A 26,005-nucleotide genomic window follows, 5' to 3' on the forward strand; every position below is an offset into this window, starting at 1 on the left:
TCCTAGAGTTTTACCTGGTTATTCACATTGTTCTAAGATGAGGCTACCATTGCCATGCCTGGCAATAACGACTAAGAATAAGAATGGTGGGTAAGGAATTCTAGTTCAGATTTCTGAACCCAAAGCTTTAAATTGCACCCTCATAAACACAGAGCTCTTTGTGTAAATATATAGAACATGTAGTTCAAATTCCCAGGATATTCTCCCCAATTCTGTGAGCAGAGAAAGTGTTAAACGTGTATTTTTTGAGTATTTAATATCAGGTGAAGTGCAATGACCCACTTCCCGTGTAGCACAGAGCACCCACGTCCGAATACAGGGTCTTTCCATCCCAGTAATACTGGGTTATTGATGGAGAATGAAGGTGATGGGACAAAAGATCTGATTTCAGGGTTTCCTCACAGCCACCCCCATGCATCCTAGAGTTCTTACGTTCCAACAAGACCTTTCTTTATGTTACCTGGGTGATCTGTGCCACCTTAGTGATGCGACTCAAGGGCATTTCAAGGGCATGTTCAGGGAGAGTCATCAGGCTCTCCCTGAACATGCCCTTGAAATGCCCTTGACAGAAGTACCAATGAAAGCCGATAGGCCATAGGTCTAAACATTTAAAAGTTATACATCAAACTAACATAGTGTTAAATAAAGAATGTTCCATCCTGCTACTTTGACACCAAGGCCTTCGTGACAATCGGAAACCCAGGTGCAGATTTAGAATCTTAGACTGCTCAGAGTTCCGTACCGAAGCCGGGCCCCGAGGCGGCCCTCGTCTATCTCTCCACCTTCGGCTCTTTTTTTTTCCCATCCCTGAGCTCTGGTTTTCACCGCAAGGGGCCTCTAGAGTCTCACTCACTTGTGAATTCCCCAGTGTGTCCTCCTAGGCTCAGGTCACTAATCTGCCCACACATGCTCACCCTTTGCCACCCCCTGCGCCCAGGGATGTGCGCTCACGATGCTGCCCACCTTCAGGTGTTTGGATCCCCAGAAGAGGTGGACACACTCTCTAAAAGTGGGCAGAGAACATCTGGGTAGGGAATCTAGGTTCCTGGCTGCTGAGACAAAGTGGGAGGAGGATCAGAATGAGTCTCTCTAGGCAAGGGCCCCTCTTTACTGGGGCTGAGGTTACTCCTCTGGGCTGTGAACGGAGTGGGAAATAAATCACTTCCACATCACGGTGGGGCAGTCTAATCACTTTCCTATAAACACCAGCACTATCCATGGAGCTGGACCATTGGACAAAGATTTCTTTGAAGTCTTACGCTTACTGGTGGTGTTGATGGAAGGAATCATATTTTTACTTTGTGGTGAACTCGATAGACCAGCTCATATACAAGACTATATTAACTCACCTTAAAGGTTAATCAAGTAGAGACCATGCAAGAATTAGAACCTTAACTATGTGAAAAACATAGTATCCACTTTTTAGCCCAGTCCTTTCTTAAGACATAATATTGTAGATGAAACCAGCTTTGCAAAAATGCTGGAAAGCAGCAGATGAAATTCACCGAGTTGGGGTTTCTTCAAAGGAACACACTTTCGGAGGGATCTGAGAATCCAGATTAAAAAGAACATTTCATTTCCATTGATTATATACCTAAAAGTGAATTTTTATTAAAAGCAAGATCACATCACTTCAGGAAATTCAGCAAACTATATCTAAATACACTGAACGCAAGATATTCCTCATCAATTTAGATTCTTGTAGCCTCGTAAAGATAAAATGCAGATGAACTGATTTAGATCAGGCCTTCATTAAATTTTAGAATTAACTTTTGGAATCCCAGGTATTGAAATGTGCAGTCCGATTCCTGAGCATTGTGACAAAGCCATGAGAGGATAATGGTAAAGTGCTTCGTGGCTAGAAATAACACAGTCTGCCTTTGGTTTATGCTAATAAACGATAAGACAACTTAAATTCCAATTTTAATATTAGAAATCCACCTCATTATAAGTAATCTCAAACTCTGTATGTTATTGGCATTTTTCACGTATATTCTTTGGTGAGCCTGGAACATAATTTGCTGTTTATACTTCCAATGTAAATCTCCAATTTCTGTTTGGCTACTCTGGCACTAAGCCAGAGCTGTAATTTATTTCCATCTTTTCTTATTTCTTCCATCAAAAGAGACTGTTGGTTTGAATAACAAACATTCAATCGACTCAGACGTGGGGTGGCAGGCAGCACAGGCATTACCTGTTTACCTTTTATTGCCTTCTTTGAATTGGCTTTTCTGGGAACAAAACCAATAAGACACGCTGTTCCTTCATCTAGTTTTTAGCCAGGTTATTTATCAGGAGACATTCCCCCGCCCTATCCCCAGCCCCGTTTCAGCAAGGAGTGGCGACTCGGGGAAGAATTCAGACTGGAAGAAAGCTTCCGACCTGACGCTGTCACCAGTTATTGCTCTACCAAGTCATGTAGGACTTCATTGTCCTTAAGACTCTGGCTTGGGCTGATAATTGTTTTTGATTCCAGGAGATGCTGCCGCTAACACATTTGTAACCTGTAGGACAGCAGTGTGCTGGGAATGGAACACGCACTGTTTCAGCCACTTGGAAACTTTGCAATGGTTCTCCCCCCTCCCCCACCCCCCGCCTCCCCTTGCTGCCTTGCACGATAATTGGCCTAATAAAAGGCAGAAACAAGAATTTATTACACCTTGGGCGGTACTTAAAACAAACTTTATTCTCAGGAACAGCAGTTATGTCTACTTGCTGCTGTATGTTTGATATTTCCTCTAAACACTTAGTCTGAATATATTCAAAGTCAAATTGCTAATCATTCATTTTCCCTGCGACTTCCCTGGTTTCCCCAGGTTGCCTCTTGTGATTCTCTATGTAAACACTGTATTTGGAAAGATACATAGATCAGCATCCCTAGTCACACGATCATATCAATCTGTGAAAATAGCATGACTTAAAAATAAAAGTCTCTTAATACTCTGCCAACAGGCTTTGGCATAATCTTGGCAATCGCTTAGATTTTTTTTTTTTTTCTGATATAATTTTCCCAAGTGGAAATAGTCTCATATTTTGCAGAAGTTGTCCAAGCTACTGAACATCATTCCATCTTCCTGGGTACCAAATTCGTCAGCTGAATGTATTCCGTCCACATGGAAATCAGTAAAGTGAGTGTGACACTGCTCGGTGGCTGCTCCTTTCATCGTAAGAAATTGCAATACAGATTCCTGAAATCATTTAGGCAGGAATTTTTATTCTTTAAATCTTCCAGTGTTAAAGCAACAAGAAAAACACTTAGAATGTCCTTTGGTGGAATCTTATTACACTTGTTATATATGTAAACTGATATTCTTTGATGCCAGCACGCTCATTGCCCTTACAGAGAGATCTCTGCACAATGAAACAAAACAGAACCAAAGAGGACAAAGTAAAATGTCAGTCTCTGCTGATTCGAATTAGATACATGAACAGATTGTCTGGTAACACAAATTGGCAAGAATACAAAAAATCTACATATTACAGTATTTCAAGAAAAATAACTTCATTTGAATACAAAAGGATAGATACACTTTCTTTATTCCCTATGCTGCTCTTGGACAGTGGACGTGCGCTCGCACTGGCTGGGATGACTCAGCGCTGCTAGGATATGCGGGATACGACTGGCTTGAGCTTCTGGAGGGAGCTGTTACACGTGTGCGTTACTAACATCGGACAAAGAAATCTTTCAACCAACAAGGGTTACAGAGCAACGTTCACTAAAGCACAGGTCGGAAGGGACTCGGGGACTGAGGCAGGCCAATATGGCAGCTCGAACAGATGTCCTTAGACCCACAAAGCACTGCCAGCAAAGAGCCTCCTAGTTGGTTGGTCCACGTACTGGGCCAACTGGTACTGGAGCCACTGCGTAAGAGTAGCAAATGTTTTTAGGTTGGTTGATTTCTTCTTCTTTCTTTCTTTCTTTTTGTCTTTCCTGTTTGGGGGGCTGTCGCAGCCTTACCAATAGGCGATAAGCTCTGCAGCTGGCGATGTGATCTGCGGTGCTATTTTCAACAGCTGCCAACTCCTCTGGAGTCAGAAATTAACAGTCTTGACTCGGATGTGCTGTCCACGGCTGATAAATATGGCTTAGTTCAGTCAGGCCTTCGTCGATCGCACACTGTTTGAGTGGGGGTGTCGGAGGGCGCGTTCCCTTTGTGAGCTGCAAAGGCTCGCGTCCTGTTTGCTTCCCCTCGCCACAGGCCCGTCTGGCGGCAGCGGCCGCCGCCTAGAACCCCAGGGGGCTGGCTGTCGCCAGCAGAGCGGTCAGCAGCAGCGGCAGCAGCAGCAGCAGCGCCCGGGGGCCCTGCAGGGACGCCCCCTGGCCGGAGTCGGAGCCGCAGCTGCCCGCCTCCTCGCAGCGAAGCTTCTCGCACAGGATGCCCGTGTAGGCGGCCGGACACAGGCAGCGCACGTTGTTGTGACACGTCCCTCCGTTCTGGCAGTGCAGGAGCTCGTTGTCGCAGACGTTCGCTGCAGAACGAGGGGGAGGGGAGCGGGGCACGGGGAGGAGAAGCAGAATCAATTTAAGTTCATCTGGTACATCATGTTTTCAGCTTAAAAAAAATCTCTATCGATCTCGCGCTCGCCCCTCCCTGCCACAAACTAAGCATGGGACTCCAATTTCCAAACAAATGTAGTTTGCTGCCTTTGTTTCCATCGCATTAGTTCTTTCCATATAGATTTTTTTTTTTTGCTGCAGTCTGGGATATTATCATTGTCCATTTCAGGCTATCGAATACAAAGTAACATAATACTCCTGGTGTGGCGGTAGCTTCTCGTCATGGAACTGGGACCTGTGAAGACCTCCTAGGTTTTTAAAGGACAAGTGCCTGATACAAGAATGCAGAGCTTTGAAGCCAGGTGATGGTAATTACGATGCAAAGCAGTACTGCTAAAATGACCGAGAACCTCTAAGAGGTGCGACACCCTCCCTGCAGGTGATTCTGGCCTCTGCATGCATGCAGACGGCAGCCAGCGAGGAAGCGTGGGGATGGAAGGGATCGGATGGGGACAGGCAGCATGCTCCAGGCAGGCGGCAGCCAGAGCGGAAGAGAGAAAGCTGTTTCAATGGAGGAGTGTGAGGAAGAGCAGTCGCTTTTCCCCCTGACATCCTATTAGGACTATTATTTTCTTGTAAATTTGGGAAGTAAAAGCGATGGTGAAACCCTGATTACCAAAATTTCACTCTGTCCATCAATTAACATCATTCGTTTGAATAAATCAAGACAAGCAATTCCAGAGACTAAAATTCATTCGGTGTCCCTGTCATGTAACTTTCATCTCTAATAATTTCTTCTTTTCCCCCAAATTCTGGTGATCCTCATTCATTCCATGTTTCCTATTCTTTGAGATAATCAAGGTTTCACTGATTTAGCAGAATGTTAAATAGAACCCAGGGAAATTAAAACAACAACACGGAGTAAAAGAGCCAAGAGCACTTCCCAGCGACATATGCTGCTTAAGCACTTAGTATGTAGACTCGCTCTGGGAGGGGCAGTGGGGGCAGAGCAGAAAAAGAAGCTTTTTATAAATTATAACATTTTTCAGTTTTTAAAATGCTGTGGTCAAATTTCCCCAGGGGCACTACACGAATTAAACACACACACACACACACACACACACACACACACACACACACTCGCACGCACGTGCACGCTCTTAATATTATTATAAAGTGCAAAGCATTTTAAAAAAAAACCCATCTCCCAAGTAATAATTCAATAGAGAATGTTGCCTTGTCCATTACTCAGGTCCAGTAGTCAGTCTCTTTCAAAAGAAGCTTCTTAAATACAAACATGCTAACGCTCTGTGTGCAAATGAGCTGAGAAAGAATGGTGTGGCGGATGCTCACAGAATTAATAACAAAGTGGCCTAAAAAGGGCCCTGTTTTACCACCTTCCACAACAATTCCTTGGTGACTTCTAATACGGTTGTAGAAAGTATTGGTCTAATTTTCAAATGTACCCACACTTGCTACTTATAAATGTTAGAAGTGACGATTAAGGCCCATTAAATCCTTCAGGCTCAAAATCTCAATATAGGACATGGTGTTCCAGCTATAAATGATATAGCTAATGATTACATAAACGATCTCTCATTGGGTGGTTAAGAAACCATGAGCATTAGACCCGAATTATAGTATTTTATGAGTACTGGTTAAAAATGTCAAGAACTGTAGTCAGGAGGCCAAGTCTACAAATGCAGAGTATTTAGATCATGGTCAAAAGTGACAAGTGCCCCTCCCCGCCCCTCCCCACCCCCCACCTTTTCTTGGTTGCTGTTCATTTGGAAAGCATACACAGGTTTTCAGGATTTTGTTTTGCTTACACTTCAGGAAATATCTGTTTAATTGGGGCAACATGGAATAAACAGATCCAAATAACTGTTTCCATTTTAAGTTAAAGATTTTCAGCATTTCTTGTTCTAGGCAGCAGATTGCTGAATGAGATATTTCCTTTCATTTGGACACCGGAGGTAGGGAAATATCTATTTCATCAATATCGATAATTGCTTGCCTTGAATAATTGAGAAGAAATCAATAGTTAATTAAATATCGCTCCCCTTAAAAAAAAAAGAAGCTATTTTTGCTTCTTCTTGGACCTGAATGTAAATCAGTTGTTGAACAGAGCTTTCTTTTTTTCAAAAAGTTGGTGATTAAGTTAAAATTCAATACTTTTCCTACATTTAAATAATCTACTGGTTGATGTTGATGATAGTGAGAAATTTAATAAGTACACAAGGAACAGATGTAACCTCATGGATTGGGAGAATATATTTTCTGTAAGAGACAAACAGGAAAACAATAAAACCCTAAAATATGTTTCATTACTGTAGAATTCCTCCAAGACCTGGTCTCTTGGTTATGCTATTCTTTCAACAGACACAGAATTCGACCACATGCTCAGAACACTCTGATGGGATCATGTGCCACAAACACATCTAAACCTAACTGCAGATCTCGCCCCCTATTCATAAACTTATGCTCCATCTTCGTATCACTTTGAACCAAAATTGTGGTGCTTAATGAATAAACTAGGTGGTTAACAATGATCATTTGTGCTCTTCTTCAGCATAGGAAACCTGTACTAAGTAATACAAAGAAATAAAACAAATATAAAGCATTATCTCTGTTCTTATGGAGTTCAAGTCTGGTTGGGAAGATAAAATATATACAAGAAATGACCTAATATTTATTTCATTAAAATGCTCTTATCCATTCTATCCATCCCACTCAACAGGCATATCTGTTGTGTGCCGGGCTCGATTTTATGGTTGTAAAGCTACCTGCCCTACAGGAACTCACAGTTTGGCAGAAAACAGACAAACAAATGAACATATACAGAAATAATTATGATACAATAAAAAAAAAAGGGCCTATAAAGGAAGTATTTGCAAACAGCCAGAGGAACTCAGATGTTGGTGTAAATAATTACTTGGGGGGAGATCATAGTAAGGGGATCATACTTGAACAGAGGCATGCATCAGACAGACCGCAGGAAGAGCATGGTGGCTGCAGAAACTGAATGAGTAAAGGCAACGAGACATGAAGAGCCTCGTGCTGGTTATTAAGCAATCGTTTCTCAACTCTAAGTCCACCCTTTCTTCTGACATTGAGGCCAGAACCCGGCACGCTGTCTCCTGGCTTCTACCCACGGGGAACACCAGAAAAAGCAGGGAGCAGAGAAAGCAGGGAGAAAGAAGAAGAGATTTCCTTTTTCGTTTCTGGCTCTTCCTAACCGTACCGCCCCAGCAAAGGCCCTTCATCCCAACAGTTGCATTTGGTTTTTCAGAGCTCGGCTTCTTCAGAACCAGCTTCGTATCACCCTTGGAGGTTCTTGCACCAACCTGACAGCGTTCCTTCTCTGGAGGTTTGAGCCCCAGTTCCCAGGGGCCCCCACTCAGCATGTCAGAGGCACTAGCCGCAGCTAGGCATGACCCTTCCTCAGAGGTACAGGCCCCCGGTCTGTGAGGTGTCTCCTCCAAAGTTTCGCTTCTAGTAACCCCATCCTCTTCCCTGTGATCCCTCAGCCCAAGAGTGATATAGCCGCTTCCTGCTTACACAGTCACTATCTCGGAGTTACTTCCGTGGACTCTCATTTTTAAATTCGAAAACACCTGTTTTAACCATTCCCTTTAATAAATTCTCTCTGTTAAAATACCTGATGTGATTTCGCTTTTCTCGCTGGAGCCCGAAAGAGAGACACACAGAGCACGTTAGTGAATGACGAATGGACTGGCGGGGCTAGAATGATAGATGTGCAAAGGGAAAAAGGAGACTGGAAAGACAGGCTGCGGCTGGTTGCGAGGGTTCTACGTAACACTGCAGAGTTTGCATGACAGGCAATGGGAAGCTGTCAGAGACCTGGGAGCAGGGTGGTGCTTTAAAGGGAAATAAAAGATGAGGCTAGACCAGAGGAAAAACCAGACTGGAGGCAAGGGGACCAGATAACTCAATAGAATGGGCTTAGGCTTAGTTAGTGCAAAATGGAGAGAGAAGAGACACACCTAGGCAAGAGAGAGTCTGAGGTTCCTGTTTTTGGTATTTGGGTGCATCATCACGTAATTTATTAAGAAGAGAAGATTGGAGGAAGAATTTGGTAAAGGAAGGAAATGAATTCTTTTCTGGACCTATCGACCTTGGAGGTCTGTCGGTTTTTCTGCAGGAGTCTTGTTATTAGCAGGAAAACTAGTTAAAAGTTCAGGAGACAGGTCACCCAGGAGATACAGATTTGGAGCAGGGTTGATGGTGGCCATCGTTACAAAGAGTGAAGGGACTAGAGAATAGAAGACTGCATCCTGGCAGAATATAGATTAAGTAGAAATGCAGACTGGAGATAGAACACTGAAGAATATGCTTAGGCCATAGTAAAAGAAACAAAGACCATAAAGGGTCCTGAGAAGAGATTTCAGCAAAATGCAGTGATCATATGAAGGTATAAAATTAATCATAGACGTCTTCCTGTTGGACCTGACTGTGTCTAGGAATAAACAGACAGACTGGGTGAGTGTGAGAGGAAGGGGACTTTGAACTGGGTAAAGGAAATATGCAAAATAAGCATTGCATGTTCTTGATTGAACATGACAGAGGGATTTTGAAGTAATCAATAAAAGGATTGGAGAAATTTGAGGAATTAACATTTAATAGAGGTTTTTTGGTTGTCAGTCTAAAGTACTGGTTTTCAACAGGATGTGATTTTTGCCTTCCAGGGGACATTTGACAATATCTAGAGAACTTCTTTAGGTTGTCACAACTCCAGCAAGAGCATGCTACTGACCTCTAGTGGATAAAGGGCAGAGATGCTACTAAATATCCCACAATGCACGGGACATCCCCCCACAACAAAGAATGACTCCTCGATTAATATTGGCGGTAAAATGATGAAGGCCTGACTCAGGGTGTCAGCCATAGCAATGAAGATAAGCAGTTGTCCTTATGTATACTGGGGAAGGGAGAAGGAAGACACCTCGGCGATTTTAGATCAGAGACAGTGAGTGCAGGACCAGGGGAACTAGAGTCAATGGTAAGTACTAGAAGTTGAAAGGTAAGCGTGGATGGTCTTCCTGGGGGTGTAAATACAGAAGACCGGGACCTAAGGCAGACCTCTTAGTCCTGCTCACAATTAATTAAAGGATAAGAAGAACCAAAATCGCCCTCATGGAATTGGTTCTACTTTGTTCTGATAGAAAGAGTAAATTCAGCACTTGAGGCAAATTCAGAAACTCTAGATGAGAAAACTGAAAGCAATGTAGGGTAGAACTAGAGCTGGAATCCATGCCTCCCATCAGGAGAAACGCAGGAAATGGTGGTGCACAGGGCTGTATTCTACGCTGCTCATATAACAGAAATAAGTCTTCCACAGACCCTCAGTCGATTTCAGTTGTGTTGACCCGCTGCTCGGCTGACACACCACAGCGTGGCTAGGCGAGATCTCATAAGTAGCACTAAGTATCACATCTTCTAGTTCTACCCCGTTCAATTCAGACGTAAAATATAACCAAAAATATTGAAGGTCTGGTTTGGGAGTGGCAGATGTGTTGTCTGTGCCCTCACTTCCTCTTCCCGGCACGGAGAAGACACAGCTACTTAGTCACGGCACTCTCTTGCACTAACATCAGGATGCCGGTCAACAAACACAAGGGTTCGGGCATCCTCCATTAGCTGACAGAACTGCCAAGAAGATAAACTCTCACTTACAAGCCTGGCCTCTCCTCCGAGTCATCTTGCACATAGCTGTAGATTAAAAATCCAACTAGGGATGACTTTCTATCCAATGTGCGCCTGCAGTTAGTTACACTCTCTTTACCTGCCCACCTGCGTGGCTCTGCCTTTAACTGAAAACTCTGAACTTATTTTATAGAGTATTTACATTAAGAATGTCCTGATTCTCTCCTTATTGTTATTGATAGTCTAAGAGGGTGCTATCTCAGTAAGCACGGAAGGTTTATTTTGAAATCCCTTATATGGTGCTTGATCCAGTATTGGATGCAAATTATTTGCTAGACATAATTCTTTTTAATGACAGAGTATGATTCCTAGATATAGGAAAAGCTAATACTACTTTAATAATAGCTTGACTATATTCTAAAGGGTCATTTTACCATTGATTAAAATAATTCATTTATAGTGTATCTAATATCACAACATAGAACCCCCTGATGTTTCCATATTAGGAATGCTTTCAAATGGAGTGACCAAGATAATCTGTGGCCTCTGATAGGATCAGGTTATGCTATGAACGTGAGCCTCAGACAGAGTCATGTGGCTAAAAGATGAAGTGTGGGATCCTGAAATCAGCAAGGTGTTATAATAACTCCGATCACAGCTTCAGGAAGCAAGCCACAACAGTAGATAAATAAGCTCCCACAATTGCTATGAGTCCATAAAAACACTCAAAATTTCCACAGTGAAAGAATGGGCGCGAGCAGCATTTCTTTTTCTCTCTTTCATTTCTTTTTACTGATCTTGTAGCTTGGATGACGAGAGTCACAGGGACATAGCTAAATTATCCCATTCTTTAACCTGATTTTTGTAGGGTTCTTGACTGTCTTACCCATTTGCTCTTTTCAAACTGCAATCTACTGTCAAAATGTGAATTATGAGACTGATTCCTTTGCTCTCCATTAGTCCTTTCTGGAAGGTGTCGAAAAGCAGACCCGGAGAAGGGCTGGGTGGTGTGTGCTCAAAGAGGCATCAGCCACGACTTAGTGCTGCTACTTGTTCTGTTCTTCTTTTCCTTTGTCACCTGAAGGGTCAGTTATTCCCGTTATGGTCATGATGACCCGTTACTTGACCAAAAGAAAGTTTTCTTTTCTCCGTTTGGGTCTTGTTCAAAGCTATATATTTAGGTTCGCCCTGTCAATGAGCTGCTATGCTTGAGCAATGCTCGGTCTGCATTTATAGACTTGAAAGTTTCTCTTTTTGGCTTTGTCTCCTGCACTTCAAGGAACTGATGCAATACGTTACCATGACAGCCTTTCTTGATGGTTGCATTAATAAAGTGACCTCTACCTTCACCACCTGAAACAAGCCCAGGATTGCTGAGGGAACGGTGTTCCAAATTGTTCCCGTCCTTTTCAAAGAAGCGTCAAAGAATGAATAACCTCCACCAAATAGGCTAATAACAAAGGCATGTGTGCAGCATTCAGTTCTGATTTAGGCATTTGAGAGTTTGTGACAGGGAGATGAAAAGCTGGGATTATGACCCATTTATTCAGCCTTGGCGGCTGTTTTACTAAGTTGGGAGATGGAAGATATAAAACTGAACCCATAGGTTAGCTCCTGAGGTATGGAAGAAACTTTACAGACTGATGCCTAACGGCCTCTGGAGGAATTCTAGGTACGCTAATTGCATTTTTTCCCATCTTTTCTCACTTACATCTGGCCATGATCGGTGATGTGGTGCAGTGGAAAAAAAACATTGATTAGGAGTCATGAAATGTGAGTTCTAGTTGACCAGCCATCACTTTGCTGTAAGGCCTTGGACATATCATCAAACTACTTAGTGACATCGATCTCTCCATCTGTCCATCATCCAGCAGCCACCGTTCTAGAAAATGGGCACACCGTGTGAGACAGATCGACGATACAGCTGCTCCTGTGGAGCTTACATCCTCGTGACAACTAGAAGGTCCAGGGAAGAGTCCGAAGTGGGTATTTGTAAAGTTTGCTTGAGCTTTATAATTTGCATGAATATTTTTTTGTGGAAGGCCTATCGTCTTCAAAGTCAAAGAGTGAGAAACTCCTCCTCTTTTTGATCAAACACTTGATGACTGTAGGGCTTCTTGTCCAAACTTATGCGTCCTGGTGATGACTCAGGTGGCTGTTTTCACGTGCCTGGTTTTGCCCATCGGTCTCCCGTGGTGCCCCGTGGAACAGGGACAGTTTTCCCCCTTCACTCGTACTGATAGCCTGAGGGGGTGGGCTGATGGGAAGAATTTGTGATTCAGGTCTGGTCTCTGCGGTTAATGGGCTGCATGAACTTGGGAAAATCGTTTAACCTCTTTGTGGCCCTCTTTCCTCGCTTCTAAAGCAAGGGTAATAACACTTGTCCTATCCACCCACCTCGTGGTCATTGGAAGCTTCAAGGTGAATGATGTGGAGGTGCTTTAAAAAATATAAGCCACAACCTTAGTATATTCCATTGATACCTCCCTCAGTGTCCCCTGGTGCTGGAAGCCTGTGATGGAAGAGTGAGGTGCTTATTCCCATCTCTGTTAAAATAGCAAAGTCATCACGACCTAACCAATTCAAGGTACTTAAAGCGAAAAAGGAAGCAAATGTCCTCCCTCAAAGACAGTCCTCTGTGAGTATGAATCTTGAAAGACCGTGGGGTCAAGTGTGCAGCTCTTGAATATTTGTCTTCAACTGCTGTGTACGCCACAAAGCCTTGCAAGGTCAGCTTGGACTGGCAGTGACCGTTTTCTCAAAGGCGACTTGCATATTCTCATTCAATGTGCATTCTCCTGTACCAATCAGAGTACAGAGGTGTATTTGCAGTATAGCAGGGAGGGGCCGAGCTGGAGCCCAGTGACCTGCTTCTACCGCCCCACAGCCCACCTTTGGCTTCTGCGATGGAGGCTGGGATAGTTAGGTGCAAACAGTGTCCGGACTGAAACAGGGTGGGGCATCAAGTAGAAACATCCTCGCTTTCCAGCTCTCAATCTCCACTCCTGTCAGTGTGTACAGCCATCTGGGGACAGTGGTGCTGCTGGCACGATCCTTGCGTGACAGAATTCAGCCTACTTGGTTTCAGTGCGATGAGGCCAAGGAGCAGAGCTGAAGGGCTGCATGAAGTAATGTGGAAGCTGTCAGCTGGGCGGTCAGATATGTCTGTATAATCAGGTCTAGCAGGTTCTGACGTTAGAGAATAGCCTTCCTACTCTTATTCCTGTAATATCAAAGCACTGATTGTGGGAGTGACACTTGCTCTTGTCTAATCAAAGGAAATACTGCTCAAAACACCATTAAAAAGAGACGTTCATTTCGATGGAGCCTATGTCTGCAGTATGCAGTCACCCAGCCGGCATGAGAGAGACAACAGGTGACTCTCACGCAGGAGCGAGAGGCACTGCCCAAACACTTCCAAAGTTTACAGCTTTTGCAACCTGAAAAGAGCCTCTGCTGATGCTGAGAAAGAATTAATTCACTGAGAATCCCACAAGCCGAAGGCTGGGCACTTTTCCCAAAGCGATCATTAATGATGTATTGAAATCCTATTTAGGTCAACACCTTCAGACACAGGCACAGGCAAGGTGCTCATAAAAACCTTGCAGAGAAATCACAGGGTTTCTCATCTGGTTCAGAAAATGCACTTGTCTAGTTTAATAAAAAGGTGCAACCTCCTCTCCATTGCCCAAGGTGAAAGACAGTGTTCATTGGGAGGCACAGTCACACACAATGGTGATGCACAGTGGGGTATAAACCATCCTCTCAAAGTACATGACTTCGTGTCAGGGGGAAAAGCAGTTCAAATGTTTATCCAGCATGACCGCCATGAGAACAGACATGTACCTCTCCATATACCTTATGCAAGATAAACCTCAACAAAAGTACTGTAACAAATTGTCCCAGAATGGGACCATTGTTTATCTCTGGCTGGTAGGAGGGTAGATGATTTTAGTTATTTTAATTTTCGTCTTTATACTTTTCTCTCTTTCCAAATTACCTAGAATAAATAGATAGTCCTTTGATGATACTGAAAATGTTCATAAAAAAGAATTGCTACTTGAGAATATAAAAGTATCTTTTACTGAGATAATAAAGGTGATTTGGTTAAGACATGAATCATGTGATCAAATTTTGCCATATTTCAGTATTCGTGTTATCTATATATATATAGTCGAACTACCAATTATCTAAAATAGCTACAGAAATTATCTCAGGAAAGACATAAGAGTTCCTACACGATCCCATCATCATAAGGTTGTCCCTGGACACAGGGACAAAGACTGCACAGCTTCAAGTGGATGGAACCAGCAGAGCCTCCTGAGCCAAAGGGATCAAGAGCCTGAGGGCCATGTCATTGTTAACTCGGGCGACTGACGCCAAATGAGGGGACATTTTTGCACTTGAACATCAGGCCACAAGGATGACTGTGATTGAATTTCACACCACCTTTTCAGCAGAGGGGCACACAGTCAGATTTAGCTTAAAGAAAACATATTTTACACAACTTAGGTGAGTGGGAGACTCATACCTGCTCTACCTGTACACGTCTGCATCATATCTGTGACCTGTTCGTGGTGGTTATATGGTGAATATTTAGCATCGTCCCTGGCACTGAACAGATGCCCAATAAATACTAAAGAAGAAATTAAATTTGCCTTTGTTCTCTGCCTCTCTCTGAATGGTGGATATATTAGTAGATAGATGATAGATAGATAAGACAGACAGACATACAGATGATAGGTATTGCTACAGCTGGACATAAAGCTTAAAGGTTGGAGAGCAGGAAGTGGAAAGAACTTTTTCCTGATGGCCTCATTTTAGTTTTCGGGAAGTAGGAGGTAAGGCTATCTGCTGAGCATGATAAGGCAGAGATAAGATGGGATCATGAAGGGAGAAGGGAGGGGTAAAATATTTGGCAAAGAACAGGAGAGAAAGTGAACTAGGGACACATGTAAAATTTGTATACCGTGATTCGTCAGGGCTCCCCATACGTGCTTTCATAATGGAGAACGTTAGCAGAAAAGAATGACTTGTTTTGGGTTTCTTCCTTCAATTTGCTGGGGAAGGGAAAGAGGGAGGGGAAGAAGCCAGCGAGGGTGGCTGGGTGAGCTAAGAGATCAGAAGCATTCCCTTCAATAGGCAAAAATGTATCAGCTTTTATCATCATCTAAGCCTTGCCAGTAATATGATGGTGAAAAAGACATGGCCCCGAAGAAACTTTGTTACTTTTTAGTTTTTATTTTTTTGAATTGGAAGGCGACTAATTAAATTGTTACTGAGACGGAAGTGACAGACCATCATGGGCACACAGAATGCAAGTAAAAGGATTTGGTGTTCTTTGCAACGACATGAGGATTGTGAAGGACAATCCACAGTCCCGTTCAGTGCTGGAGACAAATCTGCAAAATAGTCTACATTCCGAGTGAGAGGTGGAGCAATATTACAGGCCTTCAATATTCAGCATTAAGAATCCGAATATTTGAGGCCGAAAGGAGATAATTGTGTCATTAATTCACATGTGCTCTTTTTTTTTTTGAGATAGAAGTTGAATGTTTTGAGCACTTCGTAAAGCTAAAATATAATTTGAGGTTCCTGTTTGTCAAGCTATAGCCAAATGTCTCCTTAGAGACTTATTTTTTTCTATATGTACTTGGCAGGAGTGTTCTAAATATGGTTTAAGCCCTCTTAGGATTTTTAAATAGCAGGGATATTTAAGTATGAAAAATAGCTACTGAAATCACACAGCAGTAACTTTTCTTAATGATTTTTTCCCCCCTGGGAATCACTGTAATTCGCTCTTGTCTGCTGTGGCCTTGCTGTCACCATAACCACCTACTGACAATGTCGAACCAAGTCTTGGGAGGTGATTTTATAATGTCGGAATGAAACAAAGCCATTTCCTTGTTGATGCCAATGTCAAGACAAAATGAATTGGTGTCAATAAATTCAAGGTGAGAAAAACAACATTATAGAATCAAGAGAATGTGCAAAATGATGACATGGGTCATTTAGGGATGCCAAGCTGCAAGTAAAAATGACTGCTAATTTTCGAAAATGTATTTGCTCCCGGAGACCATAGTGGGTGATCTAAACCGCGTTGGTGAGGCTAGGAAAGGACAGTGGGGTCACAATTGTAGACAGGTCACGAGCATGCCTTCTCAATAAAGCGGATGCTGCCCACTGCAACTCACACTATCTTTTCCCACTGATAAATTCCCAAGACGCTCAAACCTGAAAGGCAAAGCTTAGTATTTTAATTATTTTTCACTGTTGTCCAAAATCTGGGTTTGATACGGACATCACCACTCGTGGCTCTTTGATATGGATTTCTGAGCCTCTATTTCTTCGTCTGTAGCAGAGGCCATTTCACAGGGCTACAGTGGATAGGAAAGATTATTTAACTCAATGATTATAATCAAGTTCTTTGTAAGTGCCAGGCAAGTCCTACAATAAACAGACTGAAGGAGCCACAAAGATGGCGCTTATTTTTATAGGTTCATGTATTTTTGTCTCATTAGATAATATAACTTCATGTCACATGTGTCTTCCAGTTCACTTTCATTCTTAATAATTTCTAGCTTCTTTGGTGCTTAATAACTACTTCTCAATTTGAACAAAAAATCATCTTTCACTTCTATAGTTCCTTACATGCAAAAACAACTGTTTACTTGTCGAAAAGATCTATTCGTCCATTTTCCTTTAATGAAGAGGAAAACAGACAGAAACCCTTGCTGAAGAAAACATTTAGGTAAATACAGGTATGCTAGACCGGCTAGTGAGCGATGTTAAGTAATTCTGTGCAATATACTTTTTACTAAAACTGAACTTCATCCATGAGGCAGAAGGAAGAGGTACTCAGAATCCTTTCTTAACACCCAGTGGAACCTTTTCTTAAATGGTTAAGAAAAAGGTGTAGGAAAGAGAACAAATCTACATAGTGGATGACCTGAAAAGGGGTCAGTGGAGTCATTGCTCGTATAGACAAGGGCATTTTGAGGCTTATCCTGTGAAAGCTAGTGTGTCCCAGGAGAGAGGTGAGCTAATAAGACCCAAATCAGAGTCTGGCAAGGCAGGCAGTGTGTGGAAGCTGTGCCTTCTGGGGCTTTCAGATCCAGCAATAGAAAGAAAGAAAAAATTATGAATTAGTTTGGATACAACTGGGAGGCTGGGAACATTATTTAAAACACAGTGAAAAGACATTAGCACTTCTCTTTGAAGCAGACTAAGACATACCAAGGTTAGATTAGTCGGGATGAATAAGATTTGGGTGGGCTGGTTAAAGAGAAATCACACGACATGCTTTGAAAACGTCTTGATCTAACGCATTTCCCTTTCTTCGGCATCTCCTTTTCTTATTTTTGAATATACATACTTTTATGTTGATATGGAGTTTTTCTAGAATATAAGCTCCGTGAAGATAAGAATTTTAACTGTTTTGTTCCCTGCCGTATGTGCGATGCCTAGAACATACTCAATGAATATCCGAGTATTTTTGAATGAATTAATAAATGAAAATTTTTAGGGGGAAAAAAACGTATATTCCATATCCATCGCTTCCTTTCTACTTCTAAAATACCTTCCCACTATTTATTCTCTCTCGCCTAAATCAAGTTACACAGAAGTGTTATAGTCAGATCGAGTTTTCTTGCGAAGTTTGCATGATGCCTCTCACTGACTCTCTCACGCATGACCCCAGTGCTGATTTGATCATTCTGTAGTCTGAATCCCCCCACGATGAGAAAAGCATCTTTCCACCATCTCCTTTTACTCCCCGACATAAACTTCCCACTCCTGGTTAATCTATGCACTGTCTTCAACGAATGAACACAAACACTTAAAATTAAATTATAATTAAGAGGCTAGGCGCTTTTGCATATGCCATCTCGTGGAACAGTTCCACTGACCTGGCAGGATGGGCATCTTGGTTATTGTTTCCGGTTCATGGGGAACCTGTAGATCTTAACCAGGTCCCACCGGCAGCTGTGCAGTGGAGGCAGGACTAGAACTTAGGCATCTCTGACCCCAAAGCACCTCTGGTCCTTCCTTTCCCTCAACTGCCGCATGCCGGCCCCTGAGTCGATGTCTCTGCTCCTGGAGTGTCTTTCCTTAAACTCCCCACCCAGCCTTGAAGGTCCAGGTCTTGGACGTCTCCCACCAGGAAGATTTCCCTGACTGTTCCAGCCTTCAGACACAGGTCCTGTCTTTGAAGCTCTACGGCAGGTGATCCGGGCATGGACATAGACATAAACGCAGGCATAATTTGGATAGCCTGCATTTTAATCTTGGTCCCACCAAATACCGGCTGGGTGATCTCTTGCAAAGTACTCAACCTAAGGCATTATGACAGCGAGTGACATAAAGTCCTTCAGTGAATGGTAAGTAGTATTTGGCTCTTCAAAGCCTACAGCAAGCACGCCTTTTCCATGTGCACGTCTTTGTCTCTTCGACTACAGCATAAGCAGTCTGAGGGGAGGGCGTTGTCGCTGCCACACTGAGCAGCACGGTGCTTCGTGTAGAGTGGGCAGTCTGCAAGCATCACCTCTTGAGGGCAGGAGACATCTCATCTTTGTATCCTCACACATTTCTATGATCTTTATATTTTAAGCATCTTATTCTATTTTCTGGCACGTAACAGGAGATTCTCCATGATGCTTTCAAACGATTTCTCTGTTCCTAAAATCATGTAAGAGTAAAGTCATTCTTATGAATATAATCGAAGCTAATCGGAGTTTCATTAAGAATTCCAAGAATTCAGAAATTCCCTTAACGTAGTCGTTTTTAATATTTTTGTATGTTCGTTTCTTTTGTTGAGGCGAGAAGGAGAGCAGTAGGAAGAGAGGTGGCAAAGAGGACCTGGGAGGAGTGGACATGGGGGTTTGAGTTGACTGGGAGAGAAATATCCACCTAAACCCAGAAATGCATTGTCTGCCTTCCTGGGGGTGGGGGGTGGGCGTGTGGCGGGGGAGAGGTTCCAGCTCTGTTTGTTTGGGGATATGAATGACATTTAAAGTTGAACATTTTCAAGTCTTCAACTAAAACTTGTCTTGGATTTAGCTTCTATCTAGGCTATTTCACTCCAAGGATCAGAAGGATGAATGAATCTCATGTACTTCTCATAAAAAAGTACAGGAGAGTGAACAGGCTATTGTACCCCCCAAATTCCCATTCAGACTTGTCCTAAGGCCAAACAAAGCTAAGACCCTACCTCGAACAAACACATTTCTTGTCACTAGATGTGCTGCTTGGTATGCTGTGTGATCCCACATGGGTCGTTTTATCTGGTTTTATCTTCCAGGGTTCTAATTGTTTTGTACCAATCAATCGTTCCACGTAGGCCTCTTGTTTAATCTAAAACTAAATTTCTTTGCTTCCATCTACCCTTCTTTCCCTGAGTGCCTGCTATCTGTCACAGCTGCATTAAACCTTTCATCTGTGTCTAAGTCACTCATTTCAGTGTGGTGCTTGCTTTTTATACGGGGTGCCTCCAACTCGTCAAATCTTTTGAATATCACTCCAGCCCATTAGGATCTGTTTCAGGCAGGTCTCGGACCTGTTCAATCAGGCAATTCCTTTGTGCTAATGATGTTGCCGGTTATAAATCTTTCTGCTTGTCAAATCTACCTACATTGTTTAAATGCATTAGTTTAAAGGCTAGCCTGTGGCTGGCCTGGGTTTTACAAGACAAAGCAGTGCAGTTTATTCACAGATTGCAAAGAAAGGAAAGGTTCACTGAATGTGTAAAAATGATGACTTTGCTTATGTTAAGTAGAGGGGAAGAAACACATCATTCAAAAGATGTTAAGTGGAAGGTAAGACCGTTACTTCAAATTTGAATATTGAAGCCTTCTAATTGTTCTCACGGTTCCAAAATAATGGTTAGACATTTTTTTTTTTTTATAGTCTAGGAAGAAAGTCTATAATTTCAAATAACCCCAAATCTCCCAAATCCATCAAAATAAAAATGTATCTAAAATGAATACATTGCATTTTTACCGTATTGTGGGCATTTGGCAATTTTTGGGGTTACTAATGATGTGAAAAATGAATAAGGACTATAATTTAGTGAAAACATGGAGGTGACTTTTAAGGGCGTAATCAGGGTCCTTGTATAAACGAGATAGGGAACTTTAAAAAAAATCTTGCAAAACACAAGTACATTTTAGTTCTTGACAATTTTCTGATGTCTTTCGATTGAATGCTTAAATACTTAAAAATGTTTTAATTACTATTATGGATTATTCATTTGCTACTTTAAATTCGTCAATCTTATTTTCTGAGAGCAAGTGTAAAAAATAAAAATGAAATCATATATTATTTTTTTCTGGTATTACATGACCAATATGATGAAAGTTTATGGCAAAAATTCAGTCAGGAAAGAAGAATCAGGCCAACATTTCAAGATAAATGAATTTGTCTGACCAAGTTATAAACTACATGACGTAGATTTATTTTATAATTCTAGTATCAATAGATTCTTAACTATATTGCCAAGAGCACTAATGTGAGAATAATGAGAAAAGATTGAATGATCACAGGAAAAAGTGAAGGGTTTTCAGTGATTTCCAAACTTTGTTAGTTTATTTCCTAAGAAGCACATAATGAATTCATGTTGATGATGGGTTCTTGCTCGATGACATCAAAATGCATTACCGATACATGCTAACTGGGCGAGCAGTCTAGTGCAGAACATTCTTGGCTGGAGAAACCAGTCAAGGGACAAATGAAGACCTGAACTGGCATGGAGGAAAAGGAAGAGAGAAACCTAATTTTCTGGTTTGTTCGATGATGGATCTAAGAGACATCTGGAAGTAGCATGGTACACTTGATCTCTTACCTACTCTTTAAGAGAAACAGCCAAGATTGTGAAGTCATACAGAGCTGGGTGAAATCCTGCTTTCTCAACTTAATAGTTGTAGGACTCTGACAGGGGAAGTAACCTCCCTGGACCTCAGCTTCTACATCTGTGAAACAGGCACATATTTTCCTGCTAGGATACTTTTGAAAATAGACACTGCATATAAAGAGCTTACCAATAAATGGCAACTATCTTGATGATAGAGAGGTCTCCATGAGAGATGATTGTCTAGGAAACATCTGGCAAGTAACATTCTCGAATGTTCTTTCCTTTCCTCCTTACTTACCCTTCTTAAAATAGATAAATCATAATAATTCTCTACATTGTCCCTCTACTTGTTTGGTAACTAAAAAGAAATTTTTGTGTCACGTTGTTATATGTATCACTTTTTGGAGGGAGGGGATTCAGTCAAACCAGAATTATAATAACAAAAGCTAACATTTATTTATTGATGACCTAGTTGGTGCCAGGCATTTTTCTAAGTGCTTTTCCTGCATCGATTTATTTAATCCTTTTAATAATCTTATAAAGTAGGTAAGCTCATCCCAACAGTTTTATAGATAAAGAAAGCTGGACTCAGGGACGATCACTAACTTGCCTACTGTCACACAGGTTGTGGGTGGCAGAGCTGGGACCCCACCCAGTCCTGTGGGCTGAATCACTTCGTTATTCTGTCCGATTGTCATGCGCTAGGACCTCATGCCGGAATGCTGTGACTGCTACTCCTTTCCCTTCATCTCCCGTTTTCTTCTCTATAAACAGAATCCAGTACTAGACAATTACCAGGCATCCGTGCGGTGAGGGCAAGAGAAAAGCGGAAAAGCACATCTCTGTTGCAGACCACCTCAAAATTCAGATTTAATACCGAGTTTCTCAGCGAAGGCAGACACAGACTACGACAGGTCCTGAATCTATCCATTTTCATGACCTGTTTTGCACCTAACCTAGTCCAAGCCGCTAACGCCCTTACCTGGACTTGTTAGTTCAATATTGACCTCATCCCACTGCCTTCTTTAGGATCCACACAGAAGCCAGAATCATTACTTTTAAATTTTACCCCCAACCCCCACCCCACACCCCCAGACACACACATACATCATGCCATTCCTTGGTTAACATCCCCTGCACTTAGAATAAAATCCACACCTCTTGTCCTGGCCTTCAGGGACCAGTGATCTGATGTCCATTTATCTCCCTCTCCTACCTCACCCCCGACCACTTCCCTCTCGCTCACCACGCTCCAGCCACACTCGCTTCTTTCCATTTCCTGAACCGGCCAAGCTCCTTCCTGCCTTTCAGTTTTCACAAGAGCTGTTTCCTCTGTTTGGAATACTCTTCCTTCAGAACTTTCCGCAGTGGGCTCTTCCTTGACATTCGGGTCTCGGGCGAAGTGCTACCTTCTCAGAAGGACCTTGGCTGTCTACCAGTCCAAAGTGGTGTCTGTCGACTGTTTATTCCTTTACTTCTTTCCCATCCGCCTCCCACCGGCGTGTGAGCTCCTGAGAGCAGGGACTGCTGTGCCTTCTTAGTATCATATTCTCAGTACTCAGAATAGCACCTGGCTCAGAATTCATGCTCAACACGTTTCTTGAATACACGGAAGGCTTCTCAGGCTTGTTGCACCCAGCATCCTTCATAAAGGATTTTGTGGAAGCTCTCCTGGCTGGGGTAGATTTTAATTACCTTTCTATCCCAGGAGTAGATAAATTCTTCTGACTTTCTGGGCTTTAAGATGCGAAGATAACTGTAGAACACAATTAGCACCCCAGTGCACTGGGCTGCCAGACCCTCCAGAGATAAATAGCATGGGGGATGTGTGACGGCAGCCATGCTTTCGGCAGCCTTGCTCCAGGGGAATATTATGCACTTGGCAATCCAGCAGCAAATCCCCCTCAGAGAAAAGATCGTTCCTCATGATGGATGGACAGTTTCCAGCATTGGTTTCCACAGCTTGGCTACCTCCTGTTTTCTAGTTTGGTATAAAAGTGAAAGCTGAAGAATGTACTGCTGTCAAAAAATAAAAAAAAAATAAAAAATAAAAAAGTACCTATCAAATAATTAGAGCTATTATTTCAACAGAACTGTCTTTTTCCCCGGCAGTGCAATTAAGATGCTAAGAATATAAATATCGGTTAAAAAGTCAATATTAAACTATAGGTCATAGAGGAAATAATTTCAAATCCCAAATAGGAACTATTGGATTTCTTTGTGAGATTTCATTGCCAAAGTTATTCCACATTGTAAAATCTGCTGTGCCCGATAAAATACTGTCGGCTCACCTCTTCCTGAGTGAAAGAGCGGGGAGCGATGTCACAGTAAAAGGGGTTCCTAAAGACCAGAGGGTGTGCTCACGGTGAGCGTCAGGGTGTCACCGTGCAGGGACCAGCCTTTGTGGCATGGCAGCGCAGGGCATGAGATGAGTGGCATGAGGAGAACCGGGACTAGCCATCTGTGACTCTGAGCCGGGTCTCAGCGTGCTGGGAATTGTGTTTTGAGATTTTTCTCTCCTGGCAAAGCAAATTGTTTTCTACTCTCAATGTTTGAAAGAAACGGAAAAGAGCAAAGAATGAAATCAGGAGCCACGATTGCGCTTCAACTTGTCAACCCGTTTGCAAGCCCTCCGAGTACATCTGACTAGCCGGGGAGGGGCATACTGATTTGTGATTTAAAATCTCCCACTGGTAAACCCAAAAGCAACAAATTTGCTCTGGGAGTATCCAGTTGGCTATGTCTAAAAAAATGCTGATCTGAACCCTTTTCTTCAACATTCTAAACCGCAGATTGGAGCAGCTCCTTCCTGCCAGGTTCTAGGTTAAATACGCTCCATTCCAAAGGTGTTTTAACGAACTCTCCCCTGCTGGCTTCCTGCTAGCATCCCTGCGTAATGGATTTTGTCAGGAGAGACTGGTGGGAATGGGAAGGCCCAACCCTCACCTGTAAGGAATCATTACTCTTGACTGTGAATAATTTTGAAAGACTTGACTGAATAGAAATAACCTCGAATTGAAAATACAGGTTTTTTTTTTTTCCCTCTTGGTAACTTCTTATTTCTTACTCCTTCCTTGCTCTCACCCTCCCTTTTCTTTCCATTTTTTTTTTTTTTTATGCTGACATCTCTGTCTATTGGCAAGGGTATTTTCAAAGCCTCTCTGAGAGCGATGAATGCAGAGAAAGGAAACTTCAGAAAGTATGTATTCTATTTGGAGGCTGCATGAATAGCACAGCCTGAAGCTAGTGGCCTCTCTGTTATGAAAACAAAACACAAGACTCGAATCCAATCAACGCAATTTCTCTCTCTCTCCTCTTGAACTATATGTTTATAAGTTTTTGCAAAGTTGTCAAAGAGGAAAAGCAATGAACTGCTCTTTTTTTTTTTTTTCCTCCTTGATTCACTTCAGGTAATAACAGATAGTGTGAACCAATCCAATAACGACAGTTTTCAAAGGTAAAGGAGATTGATAAAAGTAAATAAAATAAACCATATGCATTGAAAGTGACTTTAACGGCAATCCGTCCAATTTCCTAAACTGTTTTGATTGTAGGAAGTAGAACAAAATTAAGTAAAACTTAAATTATATTCCTTACTAAGGAATAACATGTCTAGCTTGAAGTTTATATTCAGTAAACAGGATTCCATATATAGGAAAACTATAGAAATTGGAATGATAAATTAGGCCCACCAGTTTTTATTTTTTTGCATGCAAAAATGTTTTGCAAAGACCCCTCATATGGAAATTAGTAACTACAGGAATGGTAATGATAAAAGATTACATGTTTTTGGAATTTTTTCCTTTGAGTTATTCAGCTTCAAAAAGGCTATTATTTATTTTTTTTAGTAACTTTTTCATGAAGACTGTTAATATGTGAATCTGCAGGTCTTTAAAAAGGAAGCTGTGGACACATTGCTCATTTCTGTCTGTGTCGCAAATGATATCTATTTTTTGGTTTAAAGCCAGATGATCAATAAAGGCAGCGACCTTAGTAATAGCCAATATAATTACCTACATTGAAAATAATTTTGTCTCTTGGTTTATTTATGGTAAAAACTGCTTTTTACCTTTTGAACTTAAAGACCGCTGGGCTGAACATAATGGCTAGAGATCTCCTTTCATCGCCTCTAATTGGCTTCAGAATGGGCCGAAGTTAAATTTAAAATGATAGCGTTCTTTTGCTCCTCCTGGATTGGCGGTTCCTAATTTTAGAAGATTGCCAGGGGAGAGGTGTGACAGTGGAATTAATGTGTCATCTCCATTAATCTGACTAATAGATGGAAAGTTGGGAGATTTTGAACTAGCTTTTTTATTGTATTGTGTTTTTTAATATTTGACATTAGCTATATGGTGAATAACACTCTCAGCCTTTCAAATCGGAACATGTCAGAATTGAATATATCTGCACTTGGGCTATTAGAGCCAATGAGATCAACTTTTAATGGGAAACTGAGCCATTTCCTCGAACGTTACAGTTAAAAAGAGACCATTCTGAGGGTAGATTCATTTTCTAATATCTCTAACTAGAGAGTCTGGGATATATAAATGAAAAAAAAAAAAAGACTTCAGAAAAAGTTGCTTATATTTCTCATAACACAAAAAGCCAAGAAATTAATGTTCTGATTCTTAGACATTATGGCAAAGTGTAGAGTCATAATTTTGTAATACTTCAGGAGGAGAATACATCCTCGTACTACAAACTCATAAGTCTACAGATATACATAATTTATTCTGGCAGTTTACGTATGATTCAAACTAATATTTATAAAAGAATGTTGCAATTTTCCTGTTGCAAAAAAAGTAATAAAAAATATTAGATAATTCTCACAAAATATGTATCTGCTTCTTAGAACATTACGTGAATACCTGGGAGGCACACGTATATCGTAATTAAGCACGATATGAAGCAATATTCCTAAATTCTCTGTTAACTGAGCATAACACATTCAGTGTCACCACACTGGGTGAGTGCTCACATGGACACGCAGCCAC

The 26,005-nt window shown here is 41.9% G+C and overlaps 1 protein-coding gene across 2 annotated transcripts in view; it reads right to left on the bottom strand.

Moving 5' to 3' along the window:
* Window positions 1–2,996: 2,996 nt before the first annotated feature.
* NTNG1 (netrin G1) overlaps window positions 2,997–26,005 on the bottom strand; it is a 301,700-nt gene continuing 278,691 nt past the window's right edge. The window contains exon 6 of one of the 2 annotated variants that reach the window (XM_011368155.1): window positions 2,997–4,470. In XM_011368155.1, the coding sequence (XP_011366457.1) occupies window positions 4,226–4,470 (245 nt within the window). In that variant the 3' untranslated portion in view covers window positions 2,997–4,225. The remainder of the gene's footprint in view (window positions 4,471–26,005) is intronic. The other variant, XM_011368146.1, reaches the window with a different exon arrangement.

This window comes from Pteropus vampyrus, unplaced genomic scaffold, assembly GCF_000151845.1.
Source record: "Pteropus vampyrus isolate Shadow unplaced genomic scaffold, Pvam_2.0 Scaffold6, whole genome shotgun sequence".
Taxonomy (NCBI): Eukaryota; Metazoa; Chordata; class Mammalia; order Chiroptera; family Pteropodidae; genus Pteropus; species Pteropus vampyrus.